This window comes from Rana temporaria, chromosome 6 (genome assembly GCF_905171775.1).
Source record: "Rana temporaria chromosome 6, aRanTem1.1, whole genome shotgun sequence".
NCBI classification, from domain to species: domain Eukaryota; kingdom Metazoa; phylum Chordata; class Amphibia; order Anura; family Ranidae; genus Rana; species Rana temporaria.
The window spans coordinates 136,282,560-136,305,138 of record NC_053494.1 but is presented as its reverse complement, the minus strand read 5'-3'; the positions used below and the strand labels follow the sequence as shown (position 1 = coordinate 136,305,138).

The following is a 22,579-nucleotide window of genomic DNA, read 5'->3' as shown; positions in this document are numbered from 1 at the left end:
CTAGCTTTAGTCTCGTGACCTGAGAGATTAAAAAGTAATTGGCTGTTTGATTAAAACACATGTTCAATTTTGCAAATGTTTTATCGTGGTGTTCATGCCACTTTGTTTTTGGATGGGCGCCTTTTTATTTAAATCAAATTTATTTAATTTCTGCCTTCCCTTTCAGTGTCTGTGGTGTAACACGAATAGAAAATGTCAAGATTATCCTGTAAGAAACATCCTTCCTCCCTCATCGCTGTGTAAACTGAGTGACGCCCGCTGGGGAATATGCTGGGGTGAGTAAATATTTATTTTCAGTAGGTTTTTTTGCAAAGATTCCATATTGAATACCATTTTAGATATCTTCACGAGCACCTCATCGGCCCTAAAACTGGATCTAGTTTTGACCCTCTTCTGATTGACTGACTGGACTGACTGGACTGACTGGACTGACTGGACTGTACTGACTGTCTTTGTTGCAAATGGTGTTTTTCAATTGAGTGCCTATACACACCTGGTTCACATTTACTTGAACTATAGTCTAGAATAGTGTTTCTCAAACTGTTTGTCAAGGCACCCTTTAAAATTATGGACACTCTCTCAAGGAACCCCATTCTAAAAATGTAAAAACCTATACTTTTACATAATGCATCAGAATCCACACATGTAGGAGACCAATATTGGAGGTTATTTTCAGGGAGGCAATATACCCCTCCCAGTTTCTCTCCCTCATTGGGTGACAAAGGCACGGGCAAAGAAAGATGTCCTCCAGGTGCCCGCTTCCTCATCCTATGTCATCGGTTGTTTGAGCTAGCAGCTGGGCCGCACTATACCTAAAGTTGTATTGGTGCGCAATAATAACCTGTGGCATTGTCTTAACAAAAAAGCCAGGCTTGATCCACCTCCTGGCTTAACAATTTGTGAGCAATTTGTAGGCCTTGGTTTAGAAAAGCAAGATCACTCACCTTGCTGTACTGTCAGGTAATTTTCTGACAGAATGGAAATGCTCATCTTTTGGTAGGTTTAAATGAAACGTTTATCTGTTTTGCCTGGAGTTTAGCTTTAAATTGTCATAACCATGTCTTGCGCACTTTTCTCCTTTAACGTAGCTTTGGATGTTCTATTTTTAATCATTCCTTTTTAGTTGGTTTTTGTAGCCTCGAGTTGCACAAAATGAATAAATGTATCTTTTTTTTTTTCTTAGAAAAGTTATTTGAGCCCTTTGGCTAACTTCTGTCATGTGCTCTCATATGACTTGGTTTAAGCGTTGTGAGGCCCAGCTTTCCTGCTGCATTCTGTGGAATTAAAATGTAGATTGCTGTACTTGGACCAGAATTACAATGTTGGCTTCATTTTAATGAACTTGTAGCATTATGTATTGCGGTGAAAATGTGACACTGGAATTCAAAATCCAGCCCTTTCTTTTCTTGAAAGCATGAAAAGGAGGGGGGAAAGGTATTCTACAAAGCCACACTGTCATTGGCACAATGATCTTGCAACTGGCTAAGTTGAGGCTAGTATAGAAAAAAGTTCATGCCTACATAATAGAAGTGGCAAACAGGACTTGGTGGTTTACATAACCTAGGTAGAAATTGTATGAACAGAAGTAACTCGTACACACTATGCTCTCACCCCGAACTTGCTATATCTAGTTATACATTTTTCCACATTTTGTTATGTTGCAGCCCTATTCCAAAATCGATAAAATTCTACAAACAATACCCCATAGTGTGGAGATTGTGGGGACAGTCTAGAGCAGGGGTGGGCAATTTTTTCGATGGGGCCACATGAGAAAATAAAAATATTTTGGAGGGCCGGGCCAAAAGGCTAAACTCAATACTGCATAAAATCAATTGTATTTCTTTATAAAAAGCAGTAAATATCATTGTTGGACAACTGGTACGAGTACTTGTTATAGACATGGCACAGGAGGGGGACGGAGGGTGGGGACATGGCACAGGAGGGGGACGGAGGGTGGGGACATGGCACAGGAGGGGGACGGAGGCTGGGGACATGGCACAGGAGGGGGACAGAGGCTGGGGACATGGCACAGGAGGGGGACAGAGGCTGGGGACATGGCACAGGAGGGGGACAGAGGCTGGGGACATGGCACAGGAGGGGGACAGAGGCTGGGGACATGGCACAGGAGGGGGACAGAGGCTGGGGACATGGCACAGGAGGGGGACAGAGGCTGGGGACATGGCACAGGAGGGGGACAGAGGCTGGGGACATGGCACAGGAGGGGGACAGACGCTGGGGACATGGCACAGGAGGGGGACAGACGCTGGGGACATGGCACAGGAGGGGGACAGACGCTGGGGACATGGCACAGGAGGGGGACAGACGCTGGGGACATGGCACAGGAGGGGGACAGACGCTGGGGACATGGCACAGGAGGGGGACAGACGCTGGGGGCAGGCAGCCACTGTTTAATCAGTGGCTGCGTGTGATTGGCACAGTGGCTGCGTGTGATTGGCACAGTGGCGACAATTTATGGTGGCACAGTGGCTGCGTGTGTTGGCACAGTGACCCCTCCCGCCCCTGCCTTGTACCGGCCCTGCCTACTGTTATCACCGCGGCGGGGAACATTACAGACAGCGTTCGTTTGAACAGCTGTTTTCCCCGCTGCGCATAGACACTCCCCCTTGGACGGATCTGTCCAATCGCGAGCAAGGGGGAGTGTCTATGTGATTAACGTGGCGGCGGCGATTGCGGCGGGGGGGCCGGATTTAAAGGTCCGCCGGGCCGTATACGGCCCGCGGGCCGTAGTTTGCCCAGGTCCGGTCTAGAGTATCAGTAAGGGCTGTTCGACTACCTCAGGGGAGATGCATAGGGGGCTCCACCTCCAAATTCAAAAATTGTTGCCCCATTTATAGGGTTAATTATAAAGCGGAATGAGCAGACAAAGTTTGAGTCAAATAAGATGTTGCACGCAGGGAAGCAAATCCATAGTGGTTTCTAGATGGCTTGTGTACTGAGTAAATTTCCATCACCATAGATCAACCTAGTCATAGGCTGCACACCAGTTAGTAAAATGCCATAGTCTACTAGAGCTGCACGATTAATCGCGGAGAGAATTGCGTTTTCGATTCTCCCCGCGGGATGACCGGCGATTCTTCTGTTTTCACCGCTGTTTCCACGTAACCAGCGTGGAACGCAAAAGCCGCCGATATCAAAACCGACGTCAGCAGCCTGCAGTAGTTTGTATCCATGTGCCACCCAGTGGTTTCCGGCGGTACTGCTTGTGATGTATTCAACCTTCTCACAGTTCTGTACAACTGTGTGTATCCATGCACCACCCAATGGTTGCTGGCAGTACTGCTTCTGATCTATAAAAAGAGACCAGTGATATGTCTATAATGTTAAAGACCATATAGCTCCTATGAAAAAAGCAGAATCAAAGTTTGATTCTGCTTTTTTCATAGGAGTTATATGATCTTTAACATTATAGACATATCACTGGTCTATGTATGTATGTATGTATGTATGTATGTATGTATGTATGTATGTATCAGATAAATCACAGGTTTAAGAATTTTTTTGGGGGGGGGGGTTCTGGCATAATTTTTTTTTTTTTTTTTTTTTTTTTTTTTTTTTTGAGAATCGTGATCTTTAGTCTAAGCAAAAGAATCGTGATTCTCATTTTGACCGGAATCGTGCAGCCTTATAGTCTACCCAGTGCAGGGTCCATAGTTGAGTTAAAATCAACCAGGAAAAGAGTGGGTACAGGTGGGAAATGTACAGAAATGGGCTGAAAATTGTGGCCGCATCTGACTTTTTTTATTTTTTGTGTACATGGACCACTGTAGCGAGAGTTAAAATACCCATTGTCGGCGCACAGTTGAACCACAGCTCTTGTACACAAAGCAGCAGCCTGCCTCTTCAGCGTTCCTGTGTGAGCAGTGGTCAAACCTTTCTTTTTTTTTTCAAATATATAATTTTTATTAATGCCCAACACGGGCCAAGACAAGGCATTCCAAACAAATACAGGAGGACATTCAAGGAATGACAACAGCAGACATTAGTAATAGGGAGGTGGGGATATCATCAAACTTAGCATCAGGAGGTAGAGGCAAGGCCGGGGTCCAGCACGGCTACCAAAACAACAAACATGTAGTATATCCATCGGCTAGAACCCCTTGGGTATCATCGTAAGGCCGTAGGCCCCCTCTAACAGTGAGGCCTCCATACAACCGCAATAAAGATCCCAAGGCCCCATTCACCCTCCGCCCCCTCGCCCAAACAGGGCCTGTCTCCAAAGTGGAGGGGGGGGGCAAAAGGAGAGGGGGTGCCCTAAGCAGAAGAGAGGGAAAGGGAGAAAAAAATGGGGGGGGCGGGGCTCGGAGGGGAAGGGCCAGACATGGGACAGTAATCGGGAATCCCTGGTTTAGTCAGGACGGCCCCCGGGCCAATCTGTATACATGGCCTTGGGTTCCTCGGGTAATCCTAAGGGCAATAACTTCTGATGAGAAGATAAAGTGGTTCCATAGCTCCCACGTATCTTTAAATTTGGTCAAACCTTTCTATGTGCTGAACGTACTGGATATTTTACCTGAATCTATAGAGGCTTTATTTGGGCTATTAAGTGATTAGGCTCCTGGGATTTTATATGGCCTTGATGAAGAATGCTTTGTTACATCGAAAAATTTTAGTTATGTGATCAGGGCATGGCCATTTTCATTTTGGAAAGCGTTGAATATATACTACATATGAGCCCTTTGCTTTAGAATAACTAAAGTTGTGTGTTTGTTTTGCCTCTTTCCAGTGAATTTTGAAGCTCTAATCATCGCTATGTCCGTGGTTGGAGGAGTTATTATTTTGTCGCTGGTTGTCTGCTGTTGCTGCTGTTGTAGGAAAAAGAAGAACCGAAAGTAAGTAGTCAGATCACTGTAAGTAGTCAGATCACTGTGCTTCTGCAAACATTCAGTGTCACTTTCTTTGCAGAAATGACTTCTGTGCAGAATGTTTATGGTTTCATTAAAGACCCTGTCTTGTCCAGAGGCTTTACCCTGTAAACATTAATTTGAATGGCATTATGTATAACAATTATGTTTTCGTTTTTCTGGGTTCAATTCTCAAATTTTTTGCTGACTTTGATGTGCATACTAGTTGCTGGTCAGTGATTTCAGAAATATGTTGAAACCAGTAGCCAGCTACCCCCATATTGCATCTTTAACCCCCCCCTTCCCACCCAGCCCCAGTGTCTGTCTTGATTCACACTAATGCTTTTTGCAGAAATGCAGGGAATTTTTATTTATTTTTTGTAACATGGGTTCCTATGAAACGCATTCACATCAATGCATATTTTGGTCCCTCTGCGTTTTTGAAAAATTTACTTTTTTTCCCCCCACAAAATTCAGCGTTTTGCATGCAATAGATTTCAATGGACCTGCATCCAAAACGCAGGCACGGCTTTTTTACCACGTGTGTGTGTGTGTGTGTGTGTGTGTGTGTGTGTGTGTGTGTGTTAGTTTTTTAATTACGTTCACTGTACATAGCTGGTTACCGCGTCCTTGGCAATACTTGAGTCATTAGGTGTCGGCTGCACCCACCACCCCAAACCACCTTGCCCCATGTTGATGGTGACAAGAGCCTCTTCTGACAACCCTGACCGGTGGTCGGTCTGCAGTGGGCCTTATCAAAATCTGGAAGCCCCAGATCCCAGCCCCCTGGTGAATGGGTAGCGGGTGCCCCTACCTAGTACCAAAAAAAGCAGTTAAATGTAAAAAACAAGAGCGGGTTTTTGGCAAGTCCTTTAAAAAAAAATAGCGCTGTCTTCCCCCACGTCTTGTGTAGCCATGGGGCGTGGCCATCTGAATAAATCACCTGGAGAGCCCACCTTGTGACGTCACTATGGGCGGGCTCTCAGGATGATGTCATTGAATGGCCACTGCTACCCAAGAAGTCAGATGGCGGGGGACGTCACAACAGAGGAAGACAGAATCAGGACAAGAGTGAACTTTGTTTTTAGCAGGAAAACGGCAGCCCTTTAAAAAAAATTATATTGGGTACAATGCCCATTCACATAGGGGGGCGGGATCCAGATTGTCATGAGCCCCCGCAGACCCCAACAACCACCGGCAAGGGTTGTTTGGAAGAGGATAAAAAAATTGGAGGATGGGGAATTGGTATTAAACCACTGTCTCCCTCACCGTTTGGTGCTCTGTCCTCTAACCAAGCATATACAGGTGAAACTTGAAAAATGTGAATATCGTGCTAAAGTTTTTATTTATTTCACTAATGCAACTTTAAAGGTGAAACTAGTATACGAGACTCATTACATGCAAAGCAAGATCGTTCAAGCCGTGATTTGTCATAATTGTGGTGATTATGGCTTACAGCTCATGAAAACCCCAAATCCACAATTTTAGAAAATTTGACTATTGTGAAAAGGTGCAATATTCTAGGCTCAAAGTGTCCCACTCTAATCAGCTAATTAAGCCATAACGCATGCAAAGGGTTCCTGAGCCTTTAAATGGTCTCAGTCTGGTTCAGTAGGAATTGCAATCATGGGAAAGACTGCTGACCTGACAGTTGTGCAGAAAACCATCATTGACACCCTCCATAAGGAGGGAAAGCCTCAAAAGATAATTGCAAAAGAAGTTTGCTGTTCCCAATGTGCTTTATGAAAACACATTAATAGAAAGTTATGTGGAAGGGGAAAGTATGGAAGAAAAAGGTGCACAAGCAGCAGGGATGACCGCAGCCTGAAGAGGATTGTCAGGTAAAGGCCATTCAAAAGTGTTGAACTTTCACAAGGAGTGGACTGAGGCTGGAGTCAGTGCATCAAGAGCCACCACACACAGACAGATCCTGGACATGGGCTTCAAATGTCATATTTCTCTTGTCAAGCCACTCCTGACCAACAAACAACATCAGTCTTGCCTGGTCTGTTGCTTAGTGGTTCAAAGTCCTCTGTTTCCAAATGAGATGCAAAATTTGCCCTCAACAGAAAAAGTATGGAGGAAGAATGGAGAGGCACATGCTGCAAGATGCCTGAAGTCCAGTGTGAAGTCTCCACAGTCTGTGTTGATTTGGGGGCCATGTCATCTGCTGGTGTTGGTCCACTGTGCTTCATTAAGTCCAGGGTCAACACAGCCATCTACCAGGAGATTTTGGAGCACTTCATGCTTCCTTCCGCAGACGAGCTCTATGGGGATGCTGACTTCATTTTCCAGCAGGACTTGGCCAGAGTTAAATGACCGTGGAATTACTGTGCTTGATTGGCCAGCAAACTCGCCTGACCTGAACCCCATAGATAATCTATGGGGCATTGCCAAGAGAAAGATGAGACATGAGACCAACAATGCAGACAAGCTGAAATCCGCTATTTAAGCATCCTGGTCCTCGGCAGTGCCACAGGCTGATGGCTTCCATGCCACACTGCATTGAGGCAGTCATTGCTGCAAAAGGGGCCCAAACTGAGTACATATGCATGCTTGTACTTTTCAGAGGTCTGGTTTTCTATGTACAATCCTTGTTTTATTGATTGCATGTAATATCCTATTTTTCTGAGATTGTGGATTTGGGGTTTTCATGAGCTGCAAGCCATAATCATCACAATTATGACAAATCATGGCTCGCATTATCTTGCTTTGTATGTAAATGAGTCAATCTCCTAATATTAGTTCCACCTTTTTAAGTTGCATTAGTGAAATGCAAAGGTAAAGCCTGCATCCAGAGTTGAGGTCCCAAATAGAGCAGCCAAGTGGTTATCTAGACAGTGACAAAACTTGTATGAGTAAAAAAACTTGTGTTTTTATTATGGAAAATGACACCAATAAAAAAAATAATTCTCCAATGATGGCACCCGGGATATCAAAGTAACTGCACACCATACCTATGAGGCAAACGTAAAAAAACAAGGTCAGATATCCATGTCCAGACTGATGGGATAAAATGGAATACAGGTGCCAGTGCTAATCCACTAAGAAAATTTGCTGTAAGGCGAACTCCACTCAAAATTCTAGCCCTGAAACCTGCAGCACATTCAGCGCCCTGGGGCTAACCATAACGGTAGTAAACAAAATAAGATGTAAAGTGCATATTGGTAGATATATTGCAGCAGTTATTGGTCATTAACCGCTTAAGGACCGCCTCCTGCACATTTACGTCGGCAGAATGGCACGGCTGGGCACATGCAGGTATGTCCTCTGCTAGTGCCCAGTCGTGGGGCGTGCGCCAGTGACCCGGTCCGAAGCTCCGGGACCCGATCCCGAGATCGGTCCCCGGAGCTGTGTGTAAGCACAGCTTCCCCGTTCTTCACTGTGGCGCCGTCATCGATCGTGTGATCCCTTTTTATAGGGATACACAATCGATTAGTCACACCTACAGCCACACCCCCCTACAGTTAGAAACACATATTGGGTCATACATGACCCCTTCAGCGCCCCCCTTGTGGTAAACTCCCAAACTGCAATTGTCATTTTCACAGTAAACCATGCATTTTAAATGCATTTTTTGCTGTGAAAATTACAATGGTCCCAAAAATGTGTCAAAATTGTCCGGAGTGTCTGCCATAATGTCGCAGTCACGAAAAAAATCACTGATCGCAGTCAGTAGTAAAAAAAAATGTATAAAAATGCAATAAAACTATCCCTTATTTTGTAAGCGCTATCATTTTTTTTTTAATTAATTTTTATTTTTTTTTAACCAAAAATAGGTAGAATAAATATCTGCCTAAACTGAGGAGAATTTTATTTTTTATATATTTTTGGGGGATATTATAGCAAAAAGTATTGCATTATCAAAATTGTCACTCTATTTTTGTTTATAGCGCAAAAAATAAACCACAGAGGTGATCAAATACCACCAAAAGAAAGCTCTATTTGTGGGGAAAAAAGACGCCAATTTTGTTTGGGAGCCACCTCACACGACCGCGCAATTGTCAAAGCGACGCAGTGCAGAATCGCAAAACCTGGCTAAAGGTCCGGGTCTTAAGTGGTTAAGATGCACAAATCTTGAATATCCCAGAGAGGGTGATGCTGATTGTGGCACAGTCAAAAGATTGCTCCCAAATGTCAATCGGGCTCAAGGGGCTGCAAAACTTGTATGCGAATGGAAGTGATGCAGAGCTGCTGGTAACAAGGTAGTCCTGCTATTGATCACATGGACATACGGGAAAATGTAAACTGAGTCTTGCCCTCTCACTGTAAGGTGGTCACTGTGACCCGTGATGAAAAATCCCTTCACGGATGCAAAGTATTAAGTAGATCAAAACAGCCATGTCCAATGATCATCATTCCTGTATACGCTGGCCAGCGTTGCTGTGTAGCCAAGTAGCTGCGTACATCAATAGAGATGGACACAGTTGAGCCTCAAGCGGAGTGTGGGACTTTGGACTTCTGTGCTGGCTCAATGCTCTTACACTTCCATATACAAGCCTGAATGATTTAGGGGAATTACATGATTGACTGGATTTGTAACAATACAGGGCATATACCATGCAGTCCGTGACGTCAACACGTTTCGCTACATCAGAGCGTAGATTTGTCAGGATAGTGCATCTCCCTTCCTATTTCTTGAATAAGGTGCTGTTTTACTGGAGGGTGACACGATAAGAATCAAGGTGGTGACATTTAACCCAATGGAACTGGACTAACTATAAAGTTTATCATCTACACTCCAGGGTGAATTGATCGGCACCCTCAAACCAACAAAGCTGGGTATACACATGAGATTTTACTTCTCATCCTAAATTCCTAAAGCACAGGAGTATAGATGACCTATAACTGTACAAGCAGAAACTCATAGGGATCATAAATTTAGGACGCCTTTTTGCTCCAAAAAAGTGACACTTTAATTCAGTGTTTAAGCCTAATGGTATTAAAGCACAAAGCTTGTAGATCCACCTTTTTTTCTTTCTTTTTTAAAGGACCTTGTCAAAGTCCCCTCTTCTGGGGGGCAAGTCAAGGGTATAAATAAAATACGAAAACTGTGCTATAAACCAACATGTAAAAAAGAAACCGTGGAAAGTATCTTGAATGAAAAAATATATAAATGCCACACTAAGTGCAAAAGTGGGAATATAAATCATATAATATATAACATAAAGTAAAGAGTCCAATTGCCAACAATAGAAATGGCAGCAAAAAGTCCTAATAAGTGTCAGACAAAAATGAGTCCATAATGGTGAAAACGTGAAAAGAAGCCTATGATGACACCAATATCAAACGTGCACCTACACCAGATGTACAAGCCTGCTTACCAGAACAGACTATGCAAGCCTGGAAATCAATCACTCTCGACTGGTATTGGTCTACGACAGGGAGATGAATACTGGTAATCCGAACGAATGCAGACCGGTCACCTCGATCTCTGTGGCTGGAAGGTGGATAGAAGTAATCTGAGCGAGTAGAAAAAATCACCTCAATCACGACAGATGTCTCGTACAGTACCAAGGGAAGAAATATTCACATGGCATAATATTGTATGCACAGAGTTTAATATAAAAAGGATCTGAATAAAATCACAGTTAAAAACATACAGCCGGCCGGCAATCGGACACCCGTCCTATGGGCGAAGACGTCCGCGCATCAACCTGACGATCGTTTCGTCTCACAAAGACGTCACAGGGGATCAGGTGACTCATCGCATATAAAAGGAAACGACGGGAACCACGCCTTGATGTGACTTGGAGACGACGGAACCACGACAATACGATCGAACAGAATGTCCAAATAAGGATAACCATATTGGAGAGCTGTAAGACACAAAAAGTATAATTGGGACTAAAGAATATAAAAATGTAAACTAAAAAATGGTTACATAGGCTGTAAATCAACCAGCCTATGATACCCGTAAAAGGAGATATTGCACCTCCACTGACAAAATAGGACAGTGATATGAAGTTAGCGGACCTCCAGCTGTTGCAAAACTACAAGTCCCATCATGCCCCTGCCTCTGGGTGTTATGCTTGTGGCTGTCAGTCTTGCTATGCCTCATGGGATTTGTAGTTCTGCAACAGCTGGAGGTCTGCTAATTGCATATCCCTGAAATAGGAGAATGCAAATGAGTGACACTCAAAAATCTAGTAAAAAAAAAAAATTTAATAAATGTATATCTCCAAAGATTGATAAGATGACCTAATAGGGTGTAACAAATTGTATACATGAATATAAGGGTATAAATTAACTTTAATCCCTTCACAGCAGCCTCTGGACCTTCTAATAGTGCTTAGCTAGGGACTGTTCTGGTTCTTTCATTTTTCTAATATGCTCACCTATCCTTATTTGCAATTGTCTTCGTTTTTTTCCCCCCTATATAAAATGTATTGCAAGGACAAATGAGCATATAGATTTACCTTAGTGGAAGCACAATTGATCAAATCACCACTTCCATTCACATACATGTTTTGCAGCCCCTTGAGCCTGATTGACATTTTGGGAGCAATCCTTTGACTGTGCCACTATCCGCATCTGTCTTCTCGGATATTCAAGATTTGTGCATGTTAATGACCTATGGTTGTTGCAATATATCTACTAATGTGCACTTTACATCTTCCCTGGAACTACCATTATGGTTGCCCCGGGGCCCTGAGTGTGCTGCAAGTCTCTGCTGGAATTTTGAGTGTCGTTATCTCCTTGCAGCAATTTCCTTAGTGGATTAGCACTGCCACCTGTATTCCATTTCAGTTCCATCAGTCTGGAGATGGGCATCTGTGACCTTGTTTTTGTTTGCTTCATAGGTATTGTGTGAGGTTTCTGTAATATACAGTGTGTTATCATTGGAGAATTTATTAGCATCTTGTATGAATATAAGGTCTTGTCACTGTCTAGCTAACTGCTTGACGGCTCTATTTGGGACCTATCCTCTGGATGCAGCCTTCATTTTGTCTGGAAGAGGCCCTTGTCAACAGGTTTCTTTTCAAGAAATGTTTAGTAGCCTCCCTGGTGGTAATCCTGAGTGGCTTGGGCTTAATTTTCAGTACCAAAAGCAGTTACCCTTAGCCACACTCTGGGTTACACAGCAGTATCCCTGTACTGTTGCTTAACTTGTTCCTACAATCCCCTGATGTCGTTCGGCCATATCCTCTGGCCGATGCAGCGTTCGCAGGGAAGGGAACCTGGAAGAGAGATGCAACGCAGGGGGCGTGAGGCCGGGCGGGAAATGCAAAAAAGTTCAAAACCTAACATACATTGTAATCCTCTGTTAGTTTGACACAGTAATGTAATCCTATGTCACCTCAGTTTTGTCAAGTGCCCTGCCTGCACTTTTTTGCCATTCTTTCTGCCTGGAAACTTGAACGTCCATGGCATCCATAAAGCATCCCTTTAGGTCAAAAGCGGTTTTAGACCAGCTAGAAAACTTTGATGGTGAAGAATCGCTTGCAGAATAGAGCAATGGTGACTCGTAGGGAAACTCATCACCACACTGAAGTGACAGCGACTATTCCGCTCATGATGTGTGAACTTGGTGCTCTATTGACTGTGGTATGGATCAGACAGTGCCCCCAAGATTCTCATTTTACTGGAGCATCTGGTATCAAAGTTAAGATTGAACACAACCCCCTTGGCATACTTGGTAACTATTTTTTCAATAACCTCATCAGTCAAATTGTGAGACACATTCCGGTACAAAGGGCAACAATTGGCTACTACGGATCGAAAGATTTCAAGAAGCGGAGTGGGAGCCAGTGACCAAAGATGACATATGGAAATTTTCTGGGCCTAATCATACCTCAGGGAGTGGTCGGGAAATCCCTGCAGAAGTAGTATTGGACAACTAATAAATTACTTGCCACTCTATTCTTTGGCACAGTCATATCCAGAGTACAGATTTTCCCTGATCATGAAATATTTACTTCTTCAACAAAGAATTTTAATGCAACTACTCATCCTGCACCAAAACTAAAGATAATTTGGGAAGTATCTCTAATCTAAAGCATTTACAACGGAGCTATAAGTCGGAAAGATATCGGCATAGATGAAAGTCTAATGGCCTACAAGGGAAGGCTCAGCTGGGTGTGTACAATGCATCGAATCGGAGCACAATTTGGCGTAAAATCCTACATGCTATGCGAATTGTTGACTAGCTACATTTGGAATTCAGTCACACTGGAAAAGGAACAGAATTCAATCCAAAATACAGCAACTATGAAACCTGTGATTTTCCTATAAAAGAAATGTATATCTATTCTCCAAAGTAAAAAATTTCAAGACTCTCAAATGTGGAACATGAATCTATATGTGACCAATTCAAACTTCATGTGATTCATTAATCGGAAACTGTGAATCCACCACCGAGGGTAATGTGCGCTTACCAGCTGCACAGACAAAAAAGCCTGTGGCTATCACCCGGCCAGGGTCTTTCATCGTGGTGCTTCCACATATCAGTCACTCCACCAACACCGTCTAAGCAGGATTACAGCCGATTGGTTCTTCTCTTCCAGCCTGCAATGGCTCAAAGATGGCAATGGGTCTCAATATGTGGGGATGCCATAACTCGTATCAAGGTCAACAATAATTCCAACACAATCGGGACAAATTGTGAGGAATTTCACCTTCTACCAACAGCACCGGGATTTCCGTTGTCTCCGTGGATGTTCACTGTTTCACATACAGATTCATCTTCCGCATTTGAGTGTTTTCTTTAACCACTTAAGACCCGAATCAATATGCAGGTAAAGGATCAGGCCCCTTTTTGCGATTCGGCACTGTCGCTTTAATGGACAATTGTGCGGCTCCCAAACAAAATTGGCGTGTGGGTATTTTTTTCCCACAAATGGAGCTTTCTTTTGGTATTTGATCACCCCTGCGTTTTGATTTTTTTTTTTTTTTTGAGCTTTAAACAAAAATAGAGCAATTTTGAAAATGAGCCTTTATCGATTGGTTTGCGCAAAATTTATAGCTTTTACAAAATGGGGGATGGTTTTATTGTATTTTTTCTCCTACTAATGGCGGTGATCAGTGGAATTTTTTTTTTTTGTGACTGCGACATTATGGCGGACACATCTGACAATTTTGACACATTTTTGGGACCATTGTCATAGCAAAAAGTGCTATAAAAAATGCATTTACTGTGAAAATGACAATTGCAGTTTGGGAGTTAACCCCTTCAGCGCCCCCTAGTGGTTAAGTGTGACCTCGTATGTGTTTCTAACTGGGGGGTGGGGCTGGACGTGTGACGTCATTGATGGTCTGTTCCCTGATATAGGGAAAGGCAATCAATGACGGCGCCACTGAAGAACGGGGAAGGTGTGTTTACACACCTCTCCCCGTTCTTCACCTCCGAGGACCGAGCTCCGGCGGCGATCGGGTCCCGCGGAGCTTCGGATCACGGGCGCGCGGCTGGGCAGTGAACAATCGCATGCAGGTACATGATTGTGCCCAACCGTGCCATTCTGCCGATGTATATCGGCGTTGGGCGGTCCTTAAGTGGTTAATGAACTTTTTTTACTTTGGATATATAAATGTATTTATTTTATAGGAAATGTTCACAGGTTTTTCCTTTTTGTTTATTGAATCACAATTTATGATATCATTTGGACGTTTATTTATCTCACAAAATAACTTTTCTATTTATTTTGGGTATATAAATTTCCTTTACAGGAATTTTTCACTGAATTTTTTTTTTTTTTTTTTGGAATCACAATTTACATATTGGACATATTTATGATTTATTCACAGAAATGTATTCACAGCAATTGTTTTCTGGACTCCTTTTCACTTGTTTAGTTAGAGCGCAACCTTTTTTATTTGGTGTTTGTATCATTTTGTGTTGCAGCTAGCCCTTGGTTCTTTCTAGCGCAGTCTTTTTTATTACTTTTATATATTCTACCTGCTGCATGCAGATCTGTGATAGGTTGAACACCTTGTTTATGGCACATGCAGTTAAAATGTGAGTAAACCACAAGTGATTCTTTTCTTTGAATAGTACCGGCTTGGAGACTGAGAGATCAATGAGAGAAATCGAAGAGCGAAAAGTTCGCCAGGAAGAACGGTAAATAAAGTGTTTGTACAATTGGCTGCCCATAGATAACTAATGACTAAATGCAGAATCTAAGATGCACACATAAGTTGGCTATGCCTAAAACAAATTTCTTCAAAGGAGGACTAAACTCTGCAAATGTTTGCTTCTGGTGTTCCTGAAGCTGAGCCGTCCCTAATTTTGACTTGCCCTAGGTTTTTTTTTTCTCTGCGCAGTCTGTGTGGACATGGCCATCTTGGTAGAGGCAGGACATCCTCATGTCACAGCCTCAAGTGAGTACCACAGTAGTTGCATCACCAAATCGCACTTCAAATCTTGAGACTATCAGTCAGAGGAAGCGGTGCCTTGCATGATCTCAAATTGCTAATATAAAGCTATACAGAAGTGTCCTGGCACCCTTGCACACTAGGAAGTGCACTGCTATTTTTCAAGACCAGAGGTTCCTTTCTCGGAGTGCTGCTTCGCCCTTTTTTTTTTTTTTTTTTTTTTTCAGGTCTATATAAATGCGGAAACATTTTTGAATACTTATGACACTAATATATATTTTTTCTGTAGTAGTTGTAACCGATTGGTAGCACTAATCAAGTGGTAGTTTATCAGTGTATCTAAATTTTTTTTTTTTTTTCCTAGGAGGACTGAAATGAAGAGCAGGCATGATGAAATAAGGAAAAAATATGGTAAATGTTTTAATTTGGCACCACACTATGGGGGAGAGATGGTCCATTTTACTTTTGTTTTTTTGCCACTGGAAGTATATTTGCGTTTCTGACTATTGTCGCCATTCACTTTGCTTGTGATTGCTTTGAATCCTATTGCTCCTTGTACATTTGACACCTTCAAATAAGTATTTGATTGTCAACACAGGCCTATGCTGAGCCTGGTGCTGCCTAATTATTTTATCTTCCACAAATGCTGAGACTTCATATACTGGATTTAGACACTTGGGTTCATTCTAAATAAATCCATATAGATATTAAGTGTGTTGGATGGGAAAATGTCAGTTCGTTCTTTAAATACTGTATGGTAATTGGATTTTCCTTGATCTTGGGAAAAGTGTGACCCATTCTTAATTTGAAACATCAATTCTTTCTTGTGTAGGTCAGAACCTTTATTGGTCCTCTAATACAGTGGTCATCAACACTGTCCTCAGGGTCATCAACACTGTCCTCAGGGCCCACTAACAGGCCAGGTTTGCAAGATAACTGAAATGCATCACAGGTGATATAATTTGCTGCTCAGTGATTGCAGTATTCTAGTCTGCATCTCCCCAAGGTAATACATAAAATCTGGCCTGTTGGTGGGCCCTGAGGACAGGGTTGATGACCACTGCTCTAATAGACCTAGATTTGGGCAAGACAAGTCAAATGTGAATTCATGCATTGTGTGAGCATTCTGCAGCTGCATATTTGTAGAGGTGCATTATATATTTGGGCCGATGTTCCTAGACCCCCCATGCCAAGATGGTACCATTTTAACTTTATTGCGATCGGAAATGGGAGTGAGCAGAATATTCCCCTGACATCAATATCCCAGCAGGCATCTGATGCTGTAAGAAAGACGGGGACCTAGGTACTGTCATGTGAAAGCTTTGATCCAATATAGTCCCCAATAGACAAACTTTGATTAACCCCCTCACCGGTATTCCCAAGTCTGGCTCGGGGTGGAATTTTGAGAACCGAAAGCGGTAACCCCGAGCCAAACTCGGGATCGCCTCGCAGTGTCCACAGGGAGGGAATTGCTTACCTTGTCCCTGGATCCTGCAATGCCTCCCTGCTGTGTGATCGAGCGGTTTCCTCGCTCGATTTACACATTGCCCGTGTGCCGCCGAGCTCCGTTCCCTGCGACAATACGATGCACGGGGCGGAGATGGGCGCCAAATTCAAAAAATAAATGCAAACAATACATACAGTACTGTAATCTATAAAGATTACTGTATGAAATACAAACCCCCTTTGTCCCTAGTGGTCTGCCCAGTGTCCTACATGCACTTTTATATAATAACTGTTCTTTCTGTCTGGAAACTGGAGGTTGTCCATAGCAACCACAAAGTGTCCCTTTACATCAAAAGTGATTTTAGACCAGCAAGAAAACGGCGATAATAAATTAGAATCCCTTGCAGAATTGAGCGATGGCGATTTCTGGGGAAATTCGTCATCAAACACTGAAAGTAATGACAGCAACAATTCTGCAACTGAGCAAATTTCAGTGTTTTTGATTTGATTACATTATTGATTATATATTATAATTACATTACACAGGTGTTGGGCACTTGAGTGTTTCTAATTTAACCAGTACCCCTCAAGTACCACGGCTGACACCCCCCCCCCCCTCAAGTTGAAATCGGAATCAGAAATGTTTTACTTTGTTCTGTGTAAAAAAAAAAACAGGCTTTTTTTTGGGGGGGGGGGGGGGGGGCCTTCATGATTGATTGCACTGGGGGCCCTGAAGCCTCTAGTTACACCACTGCCCCCTGGCATACTTGCCTGACCCTGATCCAACACTGTGCCCATCTGAAGCAGCATTGCCCTTCTCTCCCCTCTTATCACAGGAGGAGAAACCAGGATATTGACTGAGGATCCTAGAAAAGGAGGATCAGGGCTGCTCTGTGCAAAACCATTGCACAGAGCAGGTAAGAATGACATGTGTTAGAAAAATGGACGTCTAGATTCTTCAAGAATCAAATCTGCACAAACAGATTGAAGGGAGACCTTTTTAGTTATCTGGTCTAAAGACAGAAAATGGGTCCAAATTGATGGCAAAAATTTGAAATTGAAGTCTGCTCCATTTACTACACAAATAGTGATAGAAAATGGGTCGGCAACATATAGGTGAGTATTTGAATCTACAGTGTAGGCAACAGACATGCTTCATTTCATCCTACTAACCCTGTATTATGTGCAGAATTGAATGCACTAAATGTTATAATGGGTTCAAGTTTGTTTTTCTTTCCAATCGAGGTGCATGTGTTTGTTTCGTACACGCAATTTCTAACCCAGTATAAAGATGGGTATAGAGCTGGAAAGGCAGGTTTCCTCTTCGGCAACAACTCCCCCCTCCCACACAAATTGGATAAACAGATCCTGTTTTGTCTCGTTCTGTATGTCATGAATTACATTGCTGATCTGTTTCATAGCTTGTATATGGTGGGGTGACTGAGGGGTCAGTTTGCTACAATGCTTCTTGTGCTAACTCCAGGGGAGAAGTGGTCATTCTTCAGCTCCCTGTGGATGGCAGAAGATTCTACAGTTGGAGGAACCCCCTAAAATGTTAAGGTCTCTGGGCTTTTTTTTCCCTACCCCTCTGGACGTTTTTTTCAATCGGCAAACTTTCTTACATTCTCCATTCAGAGGTCATATTTAGTATGCCAGCTTGTTCTGTGTCTCTTAGAAGGGTAAGCAAGGTAAAGGCCGTTGCCACTGTCAGGAAATATGTAAAAAAAAAAATCTTGAAAATAAGAACCTCAGCTATACAACTTTAGGCATATAAATTGTTTCTCTAGATCTGTATTTGGCTGGAATTTCCTATTCCATTTACAGTTTGCTAATGTTGGAGTAGTGAGCCCAACCTGCCACCTAGTGGTAAAGCCATACCTTTACACAAGCCATTGTTCTATTGTAAGTTTGCTGGACCTAGTAACCAGACTGCTCGTTTCAACTTTAGTAGACTTTAGAAATGACACTTGGAAGCTGAGTGGTTTCAACAGGCAACAAGTTTTCTTGTTGTACTTTTTTTCATACAGATGTTCTTATTTAGTTTGGATCATTTCTGTTTTAGAAACATTCTGATGTCCATTATCTTTACACTTGCTATCCCTATTTCCTGTCAGTGTCGTTTGTTTACATTTTTTTTTCCTTTGAGAAATTCCTAATTTTTGATTCTTTTTTTTCTCTTCTAGGCTTGTTCAAAGAAGATAATCCTTATAACAAGTTTGATAATTAATTTTTGGAAGCCTGTGTTGCCAACTTCTGTGGACTGTCAGTGATTCTCATACGTACCAATTATTTAATTGTTGTCTCCAGTGGGTGGCCCACTGAGCCAGTGCTTGTATAAATATATAAAGTGCCTGATATTTTCCATCTTTACACTTGGGTCTTAATACTAAAGCAAAAGATATGTGGCAACCCATTTCAAGCTGACACTATTGGACTGCTGAAAGTGATCTGTGATTGGTTACTTTGGGTTCCTGCATATCAGTAATATATGTATAGCTGTTCAGTAAGTGTTCTAGATCAAACATGCTAAGAAGTCCCTAGCAGCCTTCATTCATTTTAAAGTGGTTGTAAACCTCTGACATGAAAAATGAACAAAGCACATTCCACTGTCCTCTAGCGCTGAAGTGTGTGACAGATCCTTGCTCCCTGACTTCCAAAGCTTAGAGATGCTCTGTGAAATCTGAGCATTAGGAGGCTGTGGAGAGGTTCAGATAAACAGATACAGCTTGTGTATCAACTGAGGGTATATGGGGGTTTTACAACCACTTAAAAGAACATCACAAACTCTGTTGCTTGAACTTCTGAACATGAGCAGCCATCTATGTACTCATCTGTTACTTGTTCAGTTTCTTAGTAGTTTGGAGGTGACACACTTGCATTAATGATTCAGGCTTGGTTTACACTGTGTGACTTGGGATCTAACTTGTGAGACCTTAAGTCGGTGATGGCTAACCTTGGCACCCCAGATGTTTTGAACTAAATTTCCCTTGATGCTCATGCACTCTGCAGTGTAGTTGAGCATCATGGGGAAATATAGTTCCAAAACATCTGGGGTGCCAAGGTTCACCATCACTGCCCTAAGTTGTGTGAAATCCTGTTTTGGTCAATGATGGTGATCTTGGCACTACTGAAGTCACTCTGACTTTAGAAAAGGTTTTTGTATTCAAAGACTTCTACCCGACTTGTGCTCATAGACTTTAATGGAATTTGCCTCAAGTCAGATCCTCATCTTTGATGTGATTTGGAGTCGACATTGCAGGAAGATTACACAGGCATTTCCAGAAGTTGCTTCAAAGTCGCACTGTAAGTCACAAGACTTTCAGGTCGCAGCAGTGTGAACCGAGACGTGGGCTTAAAATTATTTATAGATCTATAGTGACATTTTCTTCAAAGATCTGATTGCTAGGGAACAGTACTTGTCAATATTTTAGCTACTTGAAGAAAATGAGAAATGTATGTGAAGGCTCTTGCCTCCCACTTGGTAACGGGAGTTCATTTTACCAGAGCCAAGATTAATAGACATGTGTGTATATAGGTATAGATTTGTTGTGTGTTTTTTTTTTTTTTTCTATTGAAACACTCCAATCACATAGTATAGTTTTACTTGTCACCTTTTGCTTACAGCTGGCTATAATTGGTGCAATGTAAAATGACTTCAGTGCAAAGTGTCTGAGCGTAGAACCTTGTATTTCCAACCTAGCAGCCAAATCCATTCTCATTTATCTGCTCTGAATATGTAAGGTGACTACCGATTTGATAGAAACTGTCTCAAAACACTTCATACATGAGGCTTAATAAATTACGGTGTTGAAAAGCAAGCAGGCTTCTGTATGTGAGTCTCCAGAACGGTAAGACCATCTGATAAAAATTTCTTGACAGACCAAGTGCCTCATGAGATTCCTTTTTTATCTCTATAGTGGAGTTGCCCTATCCTTTTCAATACTGAGGGTGAAAACCAAGATCCCTGGAATTGAGGGGGTATAGGAAAAGGGGGTGCCCTTCTGCATGGTTTCTTAAAGCTGGACTTCAGAAAAACAGTAAATTATACATTTGAATTGTACAAACATGTCTGTTATTGGATGCTTTTGTAATTGCTTGCATTCATCTGTCAGGCTGCAACACTACATGACCAAGAAATGACTCCGATGTTTTCCTTGCTCAGTTTTCCAAGTCGCCTGTCTTCTCACTAGACATCCAATCGGCAGTATGCTTGTTGCCATCTCTATACGTTCAACTTTGTTTACTGGGCAATTGGTCAGTATCACCGCAACAGCTGACTTAGGCCTGATTCACACCTATGCATTTTTAGTACTTTTTGCATTTTGCAGATTTGCACTTCAGTCCATTTAACATGGTTTACCATGGAACATGTTCTGTAGTTCAAATCTGCAAAATGCACTTAAAATGCATAGGTGTGAATCAGGCCTTATTGTCCAGATTGCTGGTTTTACTTTTACAGCTTCCTTTGTCACCTTAAGAGTTTTGATTCTCACTTTGATTCACACATCTCTACAGACCATGCATAAAACAGCTGGGAATTCCTTTTGTACGTAAAACGGCTTACATATACCGATCGGCCATAGCGTTATTTGACACAAATTACCAGTGCGCTACTATGCGCCTAAAGAAGTGATTGCTGCCGCTAACTTATAAGTGTGTTGCCATAGTGTAGCACTGCGCAATATTTACAAATCTCTCTAAAGGTGCAAAAACGTTGAAACCAGAATCTTATGACGTGTAAACAATATTAATCACTGAAGCGTTAAACAAATTATGACCAATCCCAGTTCTGTAAAAGTTCATATATGAAAGCAAACCATATTTCATATAACATTTTGATTTGCTTAACAGCACTGGGATTTTGGTTAATTTTTGTGTTCAACGTTTCAGTGATATAAACAGATTTTGGATTGGTGGTTAAAACACTGGGATTTTGGTTTCCTTTGCACTTTTAGATATTTGTAAATCATGTGCAGCAACTACTTTTATTTGAGCAATCGCATTATGACCACCTGCCATAACCTGGTGAAAGGATTCCACTAGACCAGTGATGGCAAACCTTGGCACCCCAGATGTTTTGGAACTACATTTCCCATGATGCTCGTGCAGTGTTAAGCATCATGGGAACTGTAGTTCCAAAACATCTGTGGTGCCAAGGTTCGCCATCACTTGCACTAGACATCTAAATGAGATACTGTGTAGCATCTGGCACCAAGTTGTTTGTAGAAGGTCCTGTAAGTTGCAATGTGGGGCCTCCATAACTTGATGTATTTTTCCAGCACATCTCACTGAAGCTGGTTTGGATTAAGATCTGGAGTGTGTATATGTGTTTTGAATTTGAAATTTATCTGGTTTCCCTGGAGTTTTGCTAAAGCAGAAATGCCAATTTTAAATGTATTTTTTGGTTACCCTTGCTGTAGTGCAGATATCACATGATAGAGTGCGCATCTCTGACATTCCAGTGCCTTATTAAACATTTTTTACTAAAGGCTTTAAATTTTTATTGTATCCATATATTTCGATTTTTATATACTGTATTCCTGGTGCCTTTCTCTTACCAAATGACTAACATTTAATAAGCTTGATCAAATAAGAGGGCTGCTTATTTGTACACACAAGTACTAGTTTTTAGTAGTAATAGCATTTATACTAGGTTACTTGTATTTTTTTGTATACCCCATTTCAATAAAAACTAGACTTTTTTTTTTGTTCTCTCGACCCAACCCCCCCCCCCCCCCCCCATTTTACAAATGTGCATTTCTTTGAAATAAACTGTTTAACATTTCTGAATTTATTCACCAAGATGTTTGCCTATTACTTGCATTAGCAAACTTTTGTATCTTACGGTAATGGACAAATTGCATGACTTAAAGCTGTTTAAAACTGTTGCTATTGGCATATTCTGTCCCACAATCTCCTGAAATTGCATAAAAGAAGCTACTCAAACATTTGAAATCTGA

At 42.1% G+C, this 22,579-nt stretch overlaps 1 protein-coding gene across 1 annotated transcript in view; it reads left to right on the top strand.

Annotated features, from left to right (window-relative positions):
• The window catches only part of LOC120943847 (PTTG1 interacting protein), a 43,064-nt gene extending 22,564 nt beyond the window's left edge, over positions 1–20,500 (top strand). The window contains exons 3-7 of the mRNA XM_040357418.1: positions 167–275; positions 4,745–4,850; positions 14,854–14,919; positions 15,538–15,584; positions 18,803–20,500. Of these exons, the coding sequence (XP_040213352.1) occupies positions 167–275; positions 4,745–4,850; positions 14,854–14,919; positions 15,538–15,584; positions 18,803–18,846 (372 nt within the window). The 3' untranslated portion in view covers positions 18,847–20,500. The remainder of the gene's footprint in view (positions 1–166; positions 276–4,744; positions 4,851–14,853; positions 14,920–15,537; positions 15,585–18,802) is intronic.
• The last annotated feature ends 2,079 nt before the right edge of the window (positions 20,501–22,579 follow it).